Here is a 20,665-nt window from a genome sequence, read left to right on the forward strand (position 1 = left end):
GCTGCCCTGGCGCCCGCCCCGCTTCTCACGGATCCCAGGCTCCTCTGCACCCCCACACACCCCACAGCCCGCCGGCTCTTCCCTGCCTTTTCGTTTGTTAATCATCTGCAAGTGCGGGACCGGCAGGTAGTGGGAGAAGTCGGTTAATTGCCCCAGGTTTTTAATTTGGCAAACTAGAGAGCGATCTATCTCCAGGCAGTAAAAGGTAAAAAATAAAACCCACCGCGTTTGCTTTCTAAGCAGCTTCCTATTATCACATCGCCACTTAATTTTATTTCCATTCTCTCCAAGTTAAATAGAAAGCCGAGCTCACAGGGGAGCTGCCATGTGCCTACAGACTGGGGATGTCAAGCAGAGAGACTCACTGTGCAAAGTTAATTTCAATTCCCGAGGAGGATTTCACATTCTCGCTCGCTCTGACCCACAGTAATTAGCTGAGATAACTAATGATTACTTACTTATTCCTTGTAATTATCTGGATTTAATAATTCGCTGTGTAATTTATTAATTCGCCCGTAATAGCCTTTAAGTGAATGGCTCATTTAAGAGGGCGCAGCGGCGGTTCAGGGGCTGTTCGCCGCTCGCTGCCTTCGCCTGCTGCCGGTCTGGGGGGGCTCTCTGCTGCTTTCGGGGTGCGCCCGGGCCCTGCCCCCGCCGGGCCGCCTCACCCTGGCCCCCTGACCCGCCGCTTCCCTGCTTCCTCCTGCCCTGCCTCACTTCTCAGAACGAGCCCCGCGCCCGGGGAGGTTGCGCGGCAGCCCAGCCCACGGGGGAGGGGGCAGGGATGCACTTCCCGCGCGGGGGGGGTCTCGGCGGGGCGCGCAGGGTGCGCGGGACAGCGCCACCCCCTCCCAAAAAGCTGCCAGCCCCGGCCGCGGATGGAGGAGCAGGCAACCCTCCCTGCGCGCCCGCGGGGCTGAGCCGTGGCGCTGCGGGGGCCACGACGGTAGCGACAGCGACAAGGGCTAGCGGGGGCCGTGGGGAGGGCGGGGGTGTGGACACCGGCGAGGACACGGCGCCTGTGCCCGCCGGACCTCGGGACACCAGGCCCTGCCTCCGCGCCCGCGGAGCCGCCGGCACCCTTGGCGTGCCCGGGCGGCTTTGAAGCTACAGCCGGAGCTGGTGGCTGGGCGGAAATATGAATATTTAATAGCGATTCGTGTATGATCTCCCTCCCCCCCACCTCGCCCGCTGCCGTCGGTTTTTTCCCCCGGCTTTTGTGAGCACCGCGCGGGGAAATTACTTTTCCCTTTTCAAATGTGGGGTTTATCTTCACGCGTTTGCCTGCGTGGCTCCCCCGCGCCGGGGCGGAGGGACAGAGCGGCTCGGGGAGCAGGGGCTCGGCGGGGCCCCTGCACAGCCCCGTGTCCGCCCTTCCCACGCGCAGACGCGGAGCCGCAGGCGCGGAGCTGTCCCTGGTGCTGCAGCCGCAGCCCCGGCGCTCCCCGGGCCGCTCCCCGACCAGGGCCGCTCCCCCCTGTCCGGAGCGGGCACGGAGCTCGGGCAGAGGCTGGCGCTGGAAAAACAAGAAGCAGCAAACGCGCTTTGCCAATAAAACGTTAAAATCCTGTTTTCTTTTTTTTTTTAATGAAAGACGATTTAACAACATTTAAAAATAACTTAGTACATTACTAGAATAAATAAACCTCCTATTAACAAAACAAAACAACAAAATTAAAAACCCAAACAAAAACCAACGAAATCGGGTCATGTACAGAACTTAAGACTTCAAACAGTCTCGGATAGAACAGCGATACAGCGAAATCTGTAAGAATATATCTATATGTGCGTCAACGCCAATGAAATATTTACAATACATACAGGTACCCAACCGAGTACCCTCAGTTTATTGTTGTTGTTCCAAAAAGAAATGTACCAAACCGGTTGTGAATTTACAAGCAGTGCAGCCTCGCTCGCTCGCTCGCTCCCCTTCCCTACAAATTTTAATTTGGCTTTTCTACAAACAGACTTCCAAAAAGGGACTTTCCTCCGTGGGAAAGTGTTGCAATTAAAGGTAATAAATAACCGACCAAATAAATAAATAAATAAATAAACAATATCGGATAGATAAATAAATAACCGAGCCGGTCTGAATACCGTCGCGATACACCTTTGAAATCGAGAAAGACGGATATTGTGCTGGCAAGAAACCCGAAGCGACAATCCCCACCCCACCCCCACCCCCCAAGCGCTGTCACCTACGCGGCCACGTCCTTTCTCACTTCGGGAGCAGCGTGTGGTGGGGACATTATGGGAATCCCCATTAAATATGTAACGCGGTAAACAAATACCTCGGACAGTGAATCAGGCTACACAAATAATGTAGGACATCTACTATAGGGTGCCGACGCCGTACGAATAAGAATACTCGCCAGAGAAATACCTTAGGTTCAGGTGACAATTTACAAATGGCCAAAAGGGACATTCAGAAGAAGAAAAGCTCACGTTCATAAATCCTACCAACACAAAATATTTGATTCTCACTAACAATTTTTTTTTTACTTTTATCAAGACTTAGATTAAAGAGGTGTAATTAATTAGAATGAGCACAAAATGAAGTTGCTAGAGAGATAAATTAATAATTTACAAGGGGTTGTTTGGCAGTAATCTAATAATAGCTTTTGAAGACCAGTGAACACAGCAGGATCAGCTCTTTCCCTAAGCGTTATAACTTCAGAGAAGGAAAAGGATAATAACCACAGTAAAAATATATATATATTTATATATTTATAATACGCAGTGTAAATGCAGAAAAACCTGCCATCTGTTTTTTTTTTTAATCATTATTATTATTATTATTATTTAAATCAAAATACTTTTGAGACGTCTCTCGCGGTGCGAAGCCTCAACTCTAGATTCAAGTTTGGGTCCCGAGAAAGCCATGACATCGTGGCCACCCCGCTGCCACCCGGGCGAGGTCTGTTAGGAATAAAAACCAGCGGTACTTGCCGGGGCGGGTCCGGGCGCGGCTCCGCGGGGAAGTTCCCCCCAAAAGTTGGGCGCGGGGCGGGCGGCGGGGTGGGCTGGGGTTGTTTGGGGTTGTTCTCCTCCTTTCCTTTTTGTCGTTCTTCTCGTTTACTGAATTTTTTGTCGGTGACGGTGACGCTGATGCTGTCGGTGCTGCTCGCGGCCGGCTCAGATGCCCGCCGAGTACTTCATGCGCTTCTGCTTCTGGCGCTGGTTGCAGAACCAGACGCGGACCACGTTCTTCTTGAGGTCCAGCTTCTCGGCGATGGCGGCGATCTTCTCGGAGGAGGGCCGGGGCTGCAGGGCGAAATAGGCCTCCAGCGAGCGCTTCTCGGGGGCGGCGATGGAGGTCCGCTTGCGCTTCTTCTCCGCGCCGCTGAAGAGCTCGGGCTTGGCCAGTTTCTCGCGGTGGGACTTCTCGGCCTCCTCCAGCCACGCCTGCAGGATGGGTTTGAGGGCGATCATGTTGTTGTGGGAGAGGGTGAGGGACTCGAAGCGGCAGATGGTGCTCTGGCTGAGGGAGCCCACCCCCGGGATCTTCAGGTTGGCCAGCGCCGAGCCCACGTCGGCCTGGGTCACCCCCAGCTTGATGCGGCGCTGCTTGAAGCGCTCGGCAAAGGCCTCCAAGTCGCGGGGGTCGGCGTCCACGTCGCTCATGCAGCCCATGTGGGCCGGCAGCCCGTGGGCGTGGGCCATGCCCAGCGCCGCCGGGTGCATGGGGTTCATGCCGGCCATGTGCGGAGCGTGGCCCGGCGTGGAGACCACGGCGCCGTCGGGGGCCGCCATGGCCCCCAGCGCCAGTCCCGGCGTCAGGTGCTCCAAGAGTTCCCCCTCCAGCGCCTGGTGAGGCTGGTGGTGGTGGTGGTGGTGGTGGTGATGGTGGTGGTGGGTGCCCGACAGGGCGGACGGGTGGGAGATGGGCACGGAGGAGGAGGAGGCGGCCGAGGTGCAGGGGATGGTGTTCATGGTGTGGTACGTGGCGTCCGGCTTGAAGGGGCTGTGGTGCGGCGGGTGGTGGTGGTGGCTCTTGCTCGGGGAGACGATGTCCACCGCTGCCAGGGCTTCGGCGCGGGCCAGCAGGCTCTCGTCCAGACCGCCGAATATATTGCTCTGCAATTGCAAATAGAAGGCACACATAACGCTCAGCAGGGAATTCGCCTCCCCGCGCACTCCGCCGTGCCACTAAAACCTTCCCAGCATGTTAAAAGAGAAATCCTGGAGAAGGGAGGGGGGTGGGGTGGGGGGGGAGGAGAGGAGAGGAGAGGAGAAGAGGGAGCGAGCGGGGCGAGGGAGCGGGCGCGGCGCACAGCCGCTCGCACAGAGGAGCCGCGGCGGGCGGGCGGGCGGGCGAGCGAACGGACGGACGGACGGACACACGCACCAGCCGCACGCAGCATCCCAGGTCATAAAAATTAATACGAGCGGCAAGAGCCGCCGCATGCATAAGTTGGGCGAGCGCCCGGCGGCGCCGAGTGATTTGCTGCACGGCCATGAAAAAATCATCAGGCGGATCCGGGGGGCCACCGAGGGGCTCCCCTTAAAGCGGGGCGGCGGGCGGCGGGCACCTACCGGAGGGGCGGGCAGGCAGGCCCGCCGCATCGCCTCCGCGCCGCCGCCGCTGCCGCCGGGGCCGGAGCCCGAGCTGGAGCCGGAGCCGCCGCTGCCGCCGGGGCCAGAGCCGGAGCCGGAGCCGCGTCCGGCGGAGCCGCCGGTGCCGGTGCTGCTGGGGGAGCTGGCGGCGGGGGCGGCGGCGCCGGCGGAGGGACAGGGCGAGGCGGTGTGCAGGGCCGAGTACTTGGTTTCGTGGAGGCCGCCGCCGCTGCCGCCGCCGTGGGGGAGGCCGAAAGGCTGCTTGCTGCTCAGAGACATCATCATGGTGCTCGCCGCCGCCGCGGCCCGGCCCGCCGGCAGCCGGCCGCCGGAGGAGGGCAGGGGCGCGGGGCCGGGGGCCCAAACCCCCCGGAAAAGCCACAGGAGCCCCGCGCCCCCACCCCCCGAAAAATTAAAAAAAAAAAAAAAAATCCCACTCGCCCCCCAGCCGGCTGCCCGAGCCCCGCCGGGGACGAGAGGGAGAGGCGGCTCCGGCGAGCCGGGAATGCGCGGGGGATGCGCGGGATGCCTCCCGCCCGCCTGCCCGCCCTCCGCCCGGGCGCTCGCCGCTGTCCGCCGCCGCCTCCGCTCCGGCGCCGGCCCTCGCCTCTCGCGAAGTGCCCTCCCCGCCGCCGCGCCGGTGGGTTTTACTCTCTCCCCTCCCTCCCCTCCCCTCTCGCCTGTCACTACAGCCCAACTCCTCGGGAAGGGCCCTCCGCGCCTGCCTCCTCGGCCCCGGCCCCCTCCTCCGCCGCTCCCTGCCCGCCCCCCGCCGCTCCCACGCCCACGCGTGCTCCCACACTCACCGCCGCGCCGCGCCCCGTCGCCTCCCGGAAAGGGGAGGGAAAAAGCCAAAAAGAAAAAAAAAAAAAAAAAGAAAAAAATAGAAAGGAGGGGGAAGCGACCACCCCACCGCCTCAAATCTACCCTCCATTAAAAGAAAAAATAATTTTAAAAAAAGAGGGGGGAAAAGTCCCGTCCGGGCTCACCACGGTCCTACAGCCAGAGTGTCCCGCCGCTGCTCCGGCACCGCTCCGGAGGGCGGCAGGGGCGGGGGGTGCGCCGGGCGCTGCGCGGGGACAGCACAGGGAAAGGCCGGGAGCGGCGGCCGGGGGCTGCCCCCGCCGGCGTCCCCCATCGGCGGGGAGCCGGAGGGATCCTCCTGCAAAAGCGCACCGCTATCCCGCCAATTTCCTACGCCTGTCTAATAGGAAAAGAAGGAAAGAAAAGGGAAAAAAAAATTGAAAGAGAGAAAAGAAATCGGGGAAAGTCAGTTTTCCTGGAGGTGGTCGGGTTTATTTCCATGAATTTCACTTTGCAGCAGAAAGGTTAAAATAAGTGCTTAGGTGTTTAATTTCTCACCTAAACAGCAGACTTGGTAATTTTAAGGGAAATAAAAAAAATTACATTGTATCAGCTCTCACTGTCGCCAGCTCAGAGAAATGAAATAAATCAAAGTTAAAAGCTTGAGTATCATTTAATTATGGTGTGAATAGCGCTTGGAAAGAAGTAGAACAACATCTCTAAACAAATTATGGCCGGGCCAGGAAGGAATTATTAGATTGAAATTTCATTTAGGCTCGGGAGACACGGCGCTTCAATATGTAATCTGTTATGCCTCATCTGATTTGTATGCTTAATTCAGCTTGACGAATTTATTAGTTTTCATAATAGTAAAAAAATTGAGCAGCACTATGGGCTAATGCATTGTGTGTACTATAAATTGTATGTCACCGTTGAAAGGCTGAAGTCTATAGAAATCTTTTATTAATGACAACATAGGAAAGAGGATTTTCTTGCAAGCCTTTAAGGAGTTCATGCCAAACCTCCGCGCTTCGTGTCTCGGTAGGCTATTAACATATCGTCATACTAATTAGGCTACTTCATGAGTGATATAATTTCAAACTTTAAATTATGTTCTAATTAACAAGGGTTGTCCAATTTGCTTAATCTTCAAAAGGCTTTTGGCTTGTCTAATTAGTCTAAAGCATCAAGCATCTCCAACGCCCAAGAAAGAGCTATCAATAATATTTTGCGCGTTTTGAGGCGATCGCGGGCAGAGCCCACGCGGGGCGCGGCCCGCCCGTGGCGGGCAGGGCTGGCAGGGAGGCCGCTGTCCCCCGCCTCCCTCCGCCGGGGTCCCCGCAGCGCGCCCGGCCGCTCCTGCGCCCCCGCCTCCGCCTCCCCAGCAGCGGCCGCAGCCCTGCGCGCCTCGGCGCGGGCGTGCCGGGAGGTGTGCGGGAGAACGAGGGAAAGCTCCCGCTTTCCGGGAAATGGGGAAAAAAAAAAAGGGGGGAAAAAAAAAAGGAAAAGAAGAAGAAGAAGAAAATACCTCGTTGGCACGGGGAGGTCCGAGGGCAGCCAGCCTGCCGGGTGCGTGGAGCCAGGGAAGGGGCTCTGCCCGCCCGGCTCTCCGGCTCAACTTTGGCAGAGAGAAATGCGAGAAGGACCCCCCCCCCCCCACCCCGCTATACATTTAACCCCTCCCGCACTGAGTTTAATTACTCGCAATAGTTGTTCTAATGTATGCTGTCACACGGGAGAATTGAGAACGCATATCGTTAATATGAATTAATCTTGATTTTAATAGCAACTGACAACCGATCTCCAAAACGCTGAGCACTCATCGCCGCTCCGAACGGCCGCCACCGGGACGCGGAGCGGCGCGGCCGCATAGCTGGGCCAACTTTCCTCGGTGCCGGGCCCGGGGGTGACCCCGGGGGTCCCCGCGGTGGCTCCCCGCGCTTCAGGGACTCGCCGCGGCTCCGGCCCCGCGCAGCGCCGCGCTGCTGCTGTGCCCGCTGCCGCCAGCGCCTTGCCCGAGGCTCCTCCACCCAGCACATCCTGCCTTCCCCCTTCCCCCCTTTTCTTGGTGATTTTTTGGGTTTATTTGTTTGTGTTTGGGTGTTGGGTTTTTTTCGTAGAGCCCCCGCGCTGCCCATCTGCACCCCCGCCCGGAGTCGGGAGGGGCTCCGGGGGTGCCGCAGCAGGCGCGGAGCCTCCGCCGCCCCCCGGCACCTCAGCGGCCCCGCGGGCCCCGCAGCCGGCTCTGCGCACCGCTGGGCTGCCTAAATAAAAGGAGAGCCCCCCCTCCAACTTACCCACGCCCACACCCTGACCCACGCAGACATCTGGGGAGAAATCACTGTCGCCTCTCATGTATCTATGTTCTGATTTACGATTAAAATTTAAAGACGCGCATTCATATTTTACCGAACCTAATGCGCCCTATGAATTTTTAATCCATTAAGATGCGGGCTACACTTTGAGCAAACTCTACCTTTGTTTTGAGGGCAGGGCAGCGCCGGCCCCGGCCCTGCCGCCCGGTGCCCCACACGGCTCCCGGCCCCCGCCGCCTCCGGGATACTGCCTCGGGGATCCGGGCACGGGGGGAGACTCGGCCCCACAGCCGCGAGGGCTCCGCGGGTGCGGACAGATGCACCGGCCCGGGACACCCCGCTTGGGGCATCCCCGCACGCCAGCGATGCCTCGGCATCTCCGGCCCCCTCTGTGCCTCCAGCCCGGCATCGCCGCCCGCACCGGCTCCTGCTCCCCCTCTCCCAAATCTCCTCCCCCCCTCCAAATCCGCGGCCGCGCCGCCGCCGCGAGCCGAGTCAAGTCACGAAGTCAAACTTCAAGCCCGGAACGATCAATGAAGAGTTTTGCCGTCCGTGGCGCCTCGTGCTTCCTGGCACTAAAATAAATGCAAGAAATCGAAACTTAATTACTTGAAAGAAATCCAGAAATCCCTCTGCATAATTTATCCAGGCATTTTTCGTGGCGTTTGTGTTGAATGCACGCGTTTAACTCCGCACGCTCCTCTCCCCAGCGCCGCCCCCTCGGCAGGAGCGGGGCGCCGGGCGGGCGGGGGGTGAGGGCCCGGCCTCGCGGACCCCCGGACCCTCGGACCCTGCCCGGCCGAGGGGCGAGGGGGGAAGAGAAGGGAGAAAACCGCGTTTCTGTCCCTCTCTTTTTCCCCAGCCGAGAGCATCTCCTGGGGCAGGGTGGCAAGCAGGAACCTTTCCTCCCCTCCTGCAGGGTCTGTGCCCTGAGCCAGGCACTCCGCAGATATTTGGTGATCAGGAGTGCCTGGCATAACAAGCTGAGTCTCCTAAGCGCGATGGGAAGCACCAATAAAGTAACTCGGTTATTCTGACAAATTTCCCTCTGTCATTGGTGTTCCCCCCGTGGATCTCATGCTCCTTCTCATGGATAGGGTATGACACCTAGAAGCTGGGGGTGGGACCCTGACGGGCAATGCAGCCACGGCCTCCTCATTCGCCATCCGGCCCGGCTGAATGAGAGCCCTGCCTGGTGAGCCTTTCACTGAATTCATTAGGACTGGAAGTCTGCCGGCTCAGGAGCAAACTTTATCATAGACACCTCATCGAGAACTTGAAGTAATGTTATGAAAGAATGAAAAATACATTTGGGAGCTGCCTGGAAACCGAAGTACATTTTGATTTAACTTACATTAACAGAAACCTAATGTAGAAGTGAAGGGATCTAACAAAACCATTAATAATTTAAAAATAATTACAGATAGTCTATCCTTACTATTCATAACCACTCAACATTTTAGACAAAGAAAGCTGAATATTCTTCGTGGGAGAACGATGTGAGCAGACTGCTAAGCAGGAGCCGTCCAGCTCGCACTGCCTCTCCTCTGCTCACAAACACTGCACGTTCCCCACAGCACCCAGGATGCTATCCCAAAACTGCTTTTCCAAGAGGGAGGGTGGAGGTGGAGGCAGGCCCTGGCTTTGTACAGGGCTTTTTGGCAGTCATTTTGGCATGGATTTCAACCTCTCTTCTTTGTTGGAGCTGCTGTTTGAGGTGGGCCCAGTATGGCAGTGGGGCACCAAGAATGCTCCCACACCTCCTCAGGCTCTCCCAAGGCTCTGCCAGCCCTGGAGACCTCAGGAAAGGCCTTTTTCATCCATAGCCTTGGCTAACACCAGAGGCAATGGTGACTGTCCTGCCCCCTATTCTGTGCCATCTATCTGGTAGCAGCACAGCAATCACCTGCTTGTCTTGCCATGGCGCTGCATAAAAGTTATTTTGAATACCTTCATTTTAATCCAAGTTTCCATTGTGTGCTTTATAGCTCAAGGGTCGTGAGTGTCCTGAAAGGCTGTGATTTTGCCTGTATTTCTGCTTGTTTGGATTTGGGTTTGGGGGTTTTTTTTTGAGATACACCTGCTGTCCAAACACTGCAAAATTAGAGCAGCTGGATGTGCAACAAACTTCACTGCTCTTCCTTAGAGATCAAAATAAAATTGTGAAGAGGGGAATTCAGACATAAAGTGGCTTCTAAAGGAAAAGAAACACTGGATAATGCAAAGCAAATAAATTCAGATCTAACTCTCTCAGGAACACAGGAACCCTCCTTGCAAATACTCTCACAGGTGGGAGCCCTCCCTAACCACATCCTCAACTCCTACTTGCATTGAAAACATTAAGATCTCATGGATCATTAAAAAAAAAAGTATAAATCACAGTGTGAATGTCCTTGGGACCCTACTCTTGCTGATCTGGTATCTCAGATTAGCCTTCATTAATTATTTTCATTAATTCCCCTTGTTATAGATGTATTATCACAAATCATATTCCAAACACATTCCTTAATTAAGCACAAAATTCCTCTCTCCCTCCGTATGCCATTTAACTGGAGCAATGAGGACACGTGTGCTCAGCCTGGTGCCTGCAGGCTGGTGCCAGGCACTTGGTGCAACAAAAGATGGTGCTTGCACTTCAGATATCTTTCAGGAGTTGCTCTAACTTAGGGAAAATATTGTAATTTTTAATTTGATCACCAGCATGCACACGTCCTCAGCTCAGAGCTCTTAGCCCTTGTAACTTTTCAGTGTCTTCTGTCTACTTCTGCAGGGTTTTCAAGGTAAATCTGAGTTCTTTTTCTCCCCCTTCTGCCATGCAAGGTGTTGGCTGATCTCTTGACATGTCCCCAGGATTCACCAGGCAGCCTTCTCCTTTCAGCCAGGAAGAAAAAACTATGACAGTTGACGTGCATTTGAAAAAGTGATGAAAACCTCATGTTTCTGAGCAGGCACAGTTGTGTCACTGAGTCAGTGTTGTACCCCCGAGCCATTAAATAGTGTGTTAAAATACTTATTTAGGGAGACAGGGTCCTGTGGCCCTGGGTGAGAGGTGCGTAATGTATACCTGTGGTATTTGGTGTGTGCCATGCCATGGATTGTGCTTTCACAGTCTCTGTAGTTTTGGTGAGGTCTGGCATGGACCCATCCTGCTCCATGAATAGGTGGTGGAAAATGTCTGAGAATTACTGTTTTCTTCCTTTGATTCTATGTCCACACAATCAGAGCATGGTGGGACTGGAACCTGACTGATGGGGAAGGCCCACTAGGCCCAGCATCTCCTGGAAATGTGTGTGCTGGAGCATCGGTCCCTGCAAGGCCAGGCATGCTGAGCTCAGACCTAGCCCTGGAAAACCAGGCTTTAATTCCCAGTAGATGTATCTGTACGTAACACCAGTGATAATGTTGGGGGCTGTCCACCTTACCTGTGGGCACAGACACTTGGTTAAGTTTTATTCAAAGCTAATCACAAATCCTCTTCCTTTTTTATTGGTTAAAATTCAGCAGAAATGCTTTCCACCTTTTGTACAACCTCTGGGCACACATCAAAGCCATTCCCTTCCCACACAGAGCATGGGCAGGCATCCACCTGTGCTCCTATCCCTTTTTATAAATGAAATACTGTACGTTTTGAAGACTGTTAATATAATGAAATCAAGTTGTGAAATGCATCTCCAGCTTGCATCAACATTTCCTGTTGGAAGCAGCGGGTTAGGACTGTGTTATCACGTATCTTTCCCAGTCCTGAGACAGCCATTGAATTCCAGTGAAATCTCTTACAAAGGCAATCAAGACGATCAATGGGAGTTTTGCCAGGAACATCAAAGCTTATTAAATGGTTCTGTGTTAAGAACTGCAAACACACAGACACGCAGGAAAGAAGACAGCTCAGAAAATGGAACTGTGAAGGTAAAGAAAAATTGAAGAAAGAAAAGAAGTGATGCCCAGAAAAAAAAAAAAATGCAGGAGATTAATAATTGACAAATGTATATACAGCCAATCTGAAGCAGAGTTTAAAATGCAGACAACTCAGTCTATAGCATGTAACACAAACTTCTGTAGAGGAATTTACTCACAAGGACTTCTATCCACACATCCTGCTTTAAATATTTCGCTGAATTGGGGTGAACTAAATTCATGCTTAACTTCTTTACTGTTTGTTTTGACAGGAGAGACCTGGGACAACCCAAAGAAGCTGTCATTTGAAACTTTTCAAATCATCAAGCTGCATGTGTCTGACTCTCTGTCTGTTGCTGTGTATATATAGGAAATGCAGAATCAAATCATATTTTTACTTGTTAATCCCTTAGCAGTTCTGTTGCCTGGTAGGTGCCCTGACATGGTGAACTTTCTTGAGTAAAATGCATTTTTCTTTCCTTGTTTAGGCCAGCGTGTTTCCTTGGGTAAGTGAATTTGTTGCTGTACACCCATGAGACAAGGAAACACTTCCTAACAGGTCCCAGCATCCCTGTCTTTCCCAGTGACCTGGGCTTCCAGTGCGCTTGCCTGCCTCTGAAAATGTTCCTGCTGGGTCCAGACACTCTAGCCCAAAGTAGGCCAAAATGGCGAGGAGGTTTTTGCCCTTTTTGTGGTGGGTTTTTTTTCTGTTTGCTTGGCATGGATAATTAGGTGTTTATTTAAGAGCATGATTTTGCTTTTGTTTTTATTAGCTTGATATGATTTTTAATAGTGTTTGTGCACATTTTCAAATAAGGAGGTGGGATCTGAAGAGGCTTTTACAACCACTTGAACCGGTCTGCTGTGAGTGCTGACAGCTGTGCAATGTCTTTTAGTGAGCAGGGATGCACTCGGGAGTGCCCTGCTTGGAGTCGGGCCCTGCGCTGCTGAAGGGCGGGGTCCTGCGAGGATTTCCACGGCAGAGTCGGGAGGGGAGGGAAGGGAAAGGAAGAGGAGCGGAAGGGTGGGATGGGCTGGGGTGCACCACCCCGCCCCCCATCCATATAAATACAGCTGGGGCAACCCGGAAATTAAAATGCAGTCTGTGGTAGTGAGTAGAAAGTTTGGGGTTTTTTGAGGGGCTTGTTTTGTTTTTTTTTTTCCCGGGAGGTCGAGGCAGCCCAGGTGCTGGAGAGGTGAGCTCAGGACCATGATTCCCTCGGCCCTTCTCTTTCTCCCGCCGTGGTCCCAGTGATACTTTAGTGCCGTGGTGGCTAGCGACAGCCAGAGCTCCTCTGTGTTCCCATGGATAAACCCGGGGTGAGGCCCTGGGGAGCCCTGAAAGTTTGCTCTGAGAAGGGTGACTCCTGGAAGTGCTTCCAGAGAATTTGGCTGGGTGCCCTGGTGTTGGCATCTTCTTGCTGCTTGGCCCTACTGCTTGTTTCTAGGGAACTGGGAAAATTCCTGTCCTCAATCATAGCCAGAAGCAAATCCAAGTGGCCAGCAGACTGTTGTGACTCAGCTGCTGCAAGAATATGCCAGAGGTCTATGCTGGAATGAAATGTGGTTTAGCGCTTACTTCATATCTCTCTACCACCTCATACCCTTCTGTGTCCCCAGAAGGATGTTTCATGGCATGTCACAGTAGGTTGCAGGGCACATGTCGAGTGAGAAAGAAGGTGGCTCAATCTCTGCTCATCAATTGCTCAGAATACTTAAGAATGAACCAGAGGACCAGACAAGTTCAGCAACCTGACAAGTAAGGGTTACTTGTCAGGAGGCCAAAGCCACAGAAGTTAATCAATTAGCAAGGCCCAGCTGCTTTCGATACTAAAATGTGGTGGGGAGACAAACCCAGAACAGGTAGGTAGAGAGAATATCTTCCTGCAGGCAAGTGAGGGAAAGGAAGTGATGAAAAGAGTTTTGCTCTATTTGATTCACAATTGTGCTCCAGCTGTGGGTGGGACCCTGGCTTGGGAAGGGACACAGGCAGGGCTGGTTTGGGAGCTGCTGCAGAGGTCAGAAGGCTTGTGTGGGGTTTGATGTTCAATATTCATACAGCTGTGTTTTAGCAGGGTGAGCACTCTACACACGGCTGTCGTTTTCACAATCTTGTAGATAAGCTGTGTCAGCACAGCTTTTATAAATCCCATTTTTACCAAAGATTTATGATGTAGCTGTAAATGTGTGCTCTGGAGTGGTATCTTCTATAGAGGGTTTTAGTGAGGAATCTTATTTTTAGAGGGTTAGTGCATTTATTTTCCATGCCTAAGATACATGATGAAAAATGTAATTTATAATGTGGCGTAATAAAAATGGATGATGTTGGAGGGGATAGCAGACTTTCTTCTGTACCTGCACAATTTATCTTTTTGGTAACATTTTGACAGTGATTTTACACATTCATTATAGTGGTGTGAGAGGTGGTGACAATGGGTCAGGGAACAGAAGGTGCTGCTGTGTCAACCTTGACCCTAACCAAGACCACCATCTGTGTATAAAGAAGCCAAGCTGGTTAAAGAGGGAGGGAAGAAACATTAATTCATCAAAGGTACATGACTAGATTTTGCTTTTATTTATTCCACTTTAAGCCAGAAAAAACTGAGTGAATTGGAAGCATCTTTGCTGCATTAACACGTGTGAATGCTCCAAACATTTCAATGTTCTTTAAAAATTTAGCCAGACCTGGGAATAGCTGTGTAGCTTACTTCTGAGAGCTGAGATGTGTTGCTCTTTGGCAAGACTGTCTATTTTAAAGAGGCAGTCCAGTGTTAAATCTGGCTTCAAAACAGGCTGCAATTCACTATTTGAGTTTGTGTGGTACGGCCTCATCTGTTGTAAGGCGAGATTTCATTGCAATAATCAGCTTTCTTTTTCATAAATTGAGCTGTTCCATGTAAAATGGTGGAAAACAACAGATCTCTGCATTTGTATGAACAGTGGCTGGTTTTTCTTGAACTCAGGGACTTTGTGCTTCTAAAATGCCACTGGCATCTGCAGAGCAAAAGCCATGGAAATGAAAAATAAAAGCAGGACTGGTGCACTTTTTGTGGGCAAAGCCCCTGCCAAGTCAAAGACCAGCCATCAAATCAGAGTTTGAGCTGAACCTAGAGGAGAGAGAGGCTGTACTAGTAGTACTAAAACTAAGGAACTTCTAAGTGGAATTTGCAGTCTTATTTTGTTGGGGAGGTTTGCTTGTTATTTTTTTTGTTTAGTTTTCCAGTTAAAGAAATTGCTGGCAAACCAGAGACTACAAAAACTTAGTCCTTTAGTGCATACACGCAGTTACCTCTTGAAATCATCATCCCTCTGTCTTATGCAAGCAGAAATTCTGTTGTAAGTTAGCACTTCCCTAGTTTGTTAGTAAATCTATGTATGAATTGGACCTTAAATTCTATACTGGCACCTATCAGAATATTAAGATTTCAGGTTATAGCATTGCTCAGCTCAGGGCTATAACATCAGTTTTTGAACCCTTTCCGGTAGTAAAAACAACACCAACTATAAGTTAACAAAGAAATTATTTCAGGTTTTGTGATGTTCTTGCCAACTCCTTTCTTCCCCCTCTTTGAGAGTTTGTCTAAGTAGCAGCAAGGAAGAGGGAACATCATCTTTTAGATAAATCACCCCCAACAGTTTTGTACAGGACATAAATGAGAAATTTGGCCTTTACCTGAAAGAGCAACAAGTTTGGTTGTCTGTGTCTCATTTAGATTCCTAAAATATTGCTGTTCAGAACTTGCTTGAAGTCTACCAATAGTTTATGCTTCTGTGCAAATAACTTTTTTTTTTTTAATCTGCTCTTGATTGCTGTAATCTGTCATGAAAAATGAGAACATCATTTTAAAGCAGGTAGAGGACAGTGGGATCACAGGTGATGGCAGAGCAAGATGTGAGCAGGAAACAGATGCCTTCTGAGGGTAGCTTTTGTTATTTAGAAAGGTCTGTGTTTCACAGGAAAAGTGGTAGAGGACAGAGAGTACTTGGTGCTAGAGGGGAAAAAGTAAACCACTGCTTCTTCAGGGTTTTGCTCCTCTGCTGTGGTGAAGGTTAGTGCTGTAGGGGATGGGGTTTTCAAACTTTTTGTGAATCCTTGACTGTGCAGAAGGAAAATCTTCCTTCAGGACTGGTCCAAGGTATGGAACAAACACGCCCAAGGACTGGGGACTGATGCTTACTACCTTCTACCTCAGGTCTCAATCGCTCTTCTGACTTGCTGATACAAAAATCCCATGCCCATCACCAAAACAAAGTGAAATAGGGGAGGGCTCTAGAAACATGAAAATCTAAGCAGGAATTTAAAAAATCCATCCTGGTGAGTGGCTGAGATGAGGTAAGGGAGCAGAGTAACCCCATGGCAGTCATTGCACTGCTTAACATAGCCCCCATAGGGCACCTGGATGCTCCAGTCCCAAGCATTGACAGCCTGGGAGAAAGGAGAGGTCCCAGAAGGCAAGGGATGAGGGGTGCATGCTGCTCCTGGGAGCTGCCAGGACCTCGTGGGGAAGGTGAGCTGTCAAACAGGAAGATGAGTTTGCTCTGGATTAAAGTGGTGGTTTTGTTACCATAAACTCAGCTGGTAGTGGGGGAGGTCTGGGGTTTGCATAACTGCAAGGGAGGGTCTTGAGAGAAGGTGTTGGGTGTTCATACTCAGTCTGTCACACACCCAGACTGTGGGTGGTTGGAGTCTGCAATTTTTAGAAGCAATTAACATTGAGTAAAAACTCCACTGACTTAGTGAGGTGAAGCAAATCTCATACATTTCAGTACTAATTCAAAAGGGTTTTTTCATCTTTACACTTAGCTAATGCAGTGCAGGAATTTCCTTTTATTTCTCTCAATTGGAATTGAATTGAATCAAGATTTTAATTCCATTTATTTCATGACCATGCTCCAAAAAATCCTATACAAAAATGCTGTGGCTGCTGACTGATAAACAATGTGCTCAGGGTTTAGAAACCAGCCCCTGACAGCTGTTTTCTGTTTGAAGTTTCTTACTGGCTCAAGTTTTTGGAAGTTCAGGCTTCTAGGCCCAGCTGCCATCCAGCCTGGTAACCACCCCAAACTCACCTCTCCTGTTGTTACTCTAGCATGTTCAGTGAGAGTCCAATTGCAAACAGCTGAAGTTGGATACTGATTCCCTGTGTGCAGGGCATGCTGGAGTCTTATGGCCTGCTGGTCTTGGAGTGAGTTGAATGCAGGAGATTCAGCAGTAGGTGGACTTGGTCATTTTGATTTTCATAAGAAGCTGACCAACCGATGCCAGTGGAGGACAATTCCTCTTAATTATTTTAAATCATCAAGTGGCTTTAGTAACCAGGGTGACAGATGAGCATGAGGCTGCCTGCTCTTTTCCAAGCAGGAGTGGGTCCTGGCAGAGCTGGGCTCTCCCCATTCCTGGCCCCTGGAGCTCAGCTGTGGGATGGTGCTGAGTTGTCAGCTCTTCAGAGTTACTGCTGTCCTCTGACCCACATTTATGTGCTGGGAAGCACAACAGTGCTGGCTTCTGGCTTGGGTCTTCAGAGGCCGCTACGACACCAATAAGTAAAAGTTAATTGCAAATTTATTTCCACGTAGCAAAAAGGGAAAAACACTTGGGGCCAGTTTCCTTTAAAGAAAAAGGGAGGAAAAGCCTGTTCTACACCCATTTGATTAACCTGTGCTGTTAATCACTGCCAGGTTTATGAACCTCTATTACAAACTTGTTACTCCAAGGGGTTTCAGTTCAGTGATTGAAAAACAGCTTTAGGGCCTGGGTAGGTACGAGTAGTAAGAAGTACAAGTAGCAGCACTGAGCCTTTGAAGAGGTGTATAAATAATTAGCAACATATTTCATGTGGACTCTTTCGTCAAGATATCCTGTCAGACCTGGGATTTTATCAGAACATGACAAAAATGTAGAAAGAGCTCTACATTTATTCCAGCATAACAATGTTGATATCTAAAATAATTTGCTGCATTAGAAGCTATTTTAGGTCACAGGTAACAGCTCTGCACTGCTGAACTGCTCTATCTGCTGAGGCTTCTTCAGAAAGCAGGTGTCTGAAAAGTTCTTTATACTCTCGAGTCTTTTGAATTTTTAGATCCTTATTTCATGTTTGCAAAACATACAACGTAGGTGAAAACCTGAACTGCATCTTAATAAAGCAAAATGATGAATAAATAGTAACCCATGCAACTTCAGAAGCTGGAGGGTAATACAGCAGGTAAAATAGAAAACAAAGAAGGAAACTTCTCAAAACTCTCCAGTGGGGGGGTGAGGGGAGGGAAACACAAACAACCAACCAACCTCTAGGACACATCCTGCCATACACATCCCTGCCCATGGCAGGGGGGTTGGGACCAGATGATCTTCAAGGTCCCCTTCCAACTCAAACCATTCTAAGAATCTGTGATACCTATGTATCCCACTCAAAGGTGACAAAATGTTTGTTCTTACTAGCAAACAACAAGCACAAAGCCTAATGAAAAATACCTATCTGGAAGCCGATGGCATTGCAAGTGTCTTACATGCTGAGCCCAAAACTGGTTTAATCGTCCCAGTTGGTTTAAGTTTGCTGTTTATTCTGTTGTTTGGGTTTTTTTTCCTGTTTATGTGGAAAAACAATTTGCTTTTTAGAGCAATTCCTTCTGCTCTCCCATTTTCAAACACTAATCCCTGTCTCTGGGGAACAGCCCCAGCTCCTTGCATATGGCTTTGCTCATTCCACCTGGAGGAGCTCAGTGGGCTTTAGCGTGAGTTTTGTCCAAGGAAGAATTAATTTAATTCACCCAACATCACCCAGCACCTGCTGGGGTGTGTGGGACCCCTATGAGCAATCATGCACTCAGACACAAAGGTTATTTCAGCAGAAGTGTGTCAGTCTCTGATACGTTCAGAAATGCTAATGGGACTTCCACGAGGTTGGGACTTTGAATTTGGAAACTAAAGCCAGGATAAGCTTCAGTTGTTTAGAGCACTTGCTCTATTAACCTGAATAGAATCAAGATTTCACTCTTCACCCTTTCTACCAAGAATTTCTGCCCAGCTTTGAAGTCTCAAGGAATAAATCAAATTCAAAGCGTGAACTTCATTTTTGCCTCCAGTTCAAATGTTTGGGCTGAGTGGAGGTATCTAAGTGCAAGACCATCGGTCAGTGAATTTCTAAGTCATGGACATGAGGCATTTCCTGCCCCTTCTACTTACATTAGGAGTACACAGACCTGTTTAGATAATGACTACAGTTATTTTTTTAAATAACTTTAATGCTTGTGTGCATTTGTATTTTAAGAGACTAGTGCTTAGGTACCAGGTGAAATACCCAGATAGACACAAAGACAGCTTTTCTCCTTAACAAAGCTCATCCTTCCCACCCTGCTTTTAACCTGGAAGAAACGCTGCAGAAATCCATGGGCATTACCAAGGCAAAGCATGCAAAGGAAAAAGCAGGTCCATATTTTTTTTCTAGCTTCAGTCTCTTGTGGTGTCTGCTGGAAGCTGACATTAACTTGTGTATTTCATATCCCCCTGTCAGACTGACTTATTTGGTAGCCACCTTTGTGGTGAGCTTGGGTGTTATTTCCACAGTAGCCCACGGGGCAGGTATTACCCTTGACAGGTGAGTGGAAGCAGTGCCACTCAGCCATTACTTTTTAATATGCTAACCAGGAAAACGAGCCTTTTAAGTGCCTGACTTGCAGGAGGTCATCATTAGTCTGTCAAGGTATTCCTTTGCTGCCATCTTCTATAAATGTATTTGATATGGCAACTCCCAGTTATGCTGTTTTGAGCAGATGAGATGCACTGTTTATGAAAACAGACTTCTTAAAAGCAAGCTGTGGTGGCGGGTAAAGGAGGAGAGGTTGTTTACAATATTTTAAGCCAAACGGTTCCTTTGGCAGGAGGTTTTCTGTAACAAGTGAGAACAACAAGAATTAGCTCTCTCAGCACTTCAACAAGCAGAGATTTTTGTCTGTAATGAGAAGAATGAGACTTGTTTGACATAAACTACAAAACAACACAGCAAAGATGAAGAAGGAGGGCAGAAATACATTACTGAAGGTGAGAAGAAACAACTTCACTGCTCTACTGTGAATTCAAGATTCTCGCTCATTATAATGTATAATTACAGCTGGCATCATTCCAGAGGAGGGGTTGAAAGAAGGTAGGTCTTTCCAACTGTGCTAAATCCTGTTGGGGAACTGACCACAGCAGCATCCCACCTGAGCCTGTGTAATCCAAAAGATTCCTGTTTTATTCTTCTGTACCAGGTCCTTCTTTATGCAGATATGCAAATTCTCTTTGGACTCCTGAGATTTGAAAACTGATTAGAATTTTTATGTTCCTTCGTTAAGGGTAAAAATAGGCTATCCCAAGACAGACAGCCCCCCAAATTATATACTGATCTGAGAAAATGGGAATAGCTTACTTTTGCCATTAAATGAATAACTTCTTTCAGCAACCGTGGTTGTGCCTCTTCTGAAATTTTTGCAGTCTTTCTGAAATTTTTAGCTGTTTAGTGATATGTTTACTAATGCCAGATTCTATTTACTTGAAGTAGTCCACTTGTCATCTGTCATTAAAAAGCTCATCTTAGGTTTACTCTCTATATCTAGTACGTCACAGAGCACAGCAGAGAGACTGTGTGTTGCTATCCTGATTTCCTCTGCATTCCTCCTAAGGAGCAAAGCTTGAACTTAGAGACTGGAATGAAGTTTGGCTGACTGTGTGTGGGTAGACTATGTCTTTGCAGCCTCTAGGACGTGGGCTTTGTTTTTAGAAACAATGGTGGAGCTGGAAACGGTAGGACAAAGTGAATATTTTTTTATTTCAAGCTTGGGATGGTTGTTGGTGATCTCCGGTAATGGAACCTGATTTCCTTCTATGACAAGATGATCTGCTGGTCAACAGTGACTGCACATGAGCCAGCTGTGCACAGGTGGCCAAGAGGGCCAATGGCACCTGGCCTGGATCAGCAATAGTGTGGCCAGCAGGACCAGGGCAGTGACTGTCCCCTGTCCTGGGCACTGGTGAGGCTGCACCTCGAGCGCTGTGTCCCGTTCTGGGCCCCTCAGTGCAAGAAGGACACTGAGGTGCTGGAGGGAGTCCAGAGAAG

General features: G+C 50.1%; 1 protein-coding gene across 1 annotated transcript; it reads right to left on the reverse strand.

Annotated features, from left to right (window-relative positions):
* Positions 1 to 3,135: 3,135 nt before the first annotated feature.
* Positions 3,136 to 4,842, reverse strand: POU4F2 (POU class 4 homeobox 2; the record flags this gene model as incomplete). The annotated part of the gene is made up of 2 exons (XM_082281479.1): positions 3,136 to 4,077; positions 4,537 to 4,842. The coding sequence occupies 2 exons, from the start codon at positions 4,840 to 4,842 to the stop codon at positions 3,136 to 3,138; spliced, it is 1,248 nt and encodes a 415-aa protein (XP_082137605.1).
* Positions 4,843 to 20,665: the final 15,823 nt, after the last annotated feature.

The sequence above is a fragment of the Coloeus monedula genome (assembly GCF_965178545.1).
Source record: "Coloeus monedula genome assembly, chromosome: 5".
NCBI lineage: Eukaryota > Metazoa > Chordata > Aves > Passeriformes > Corvidae > Coloeus > Coloeus monedula.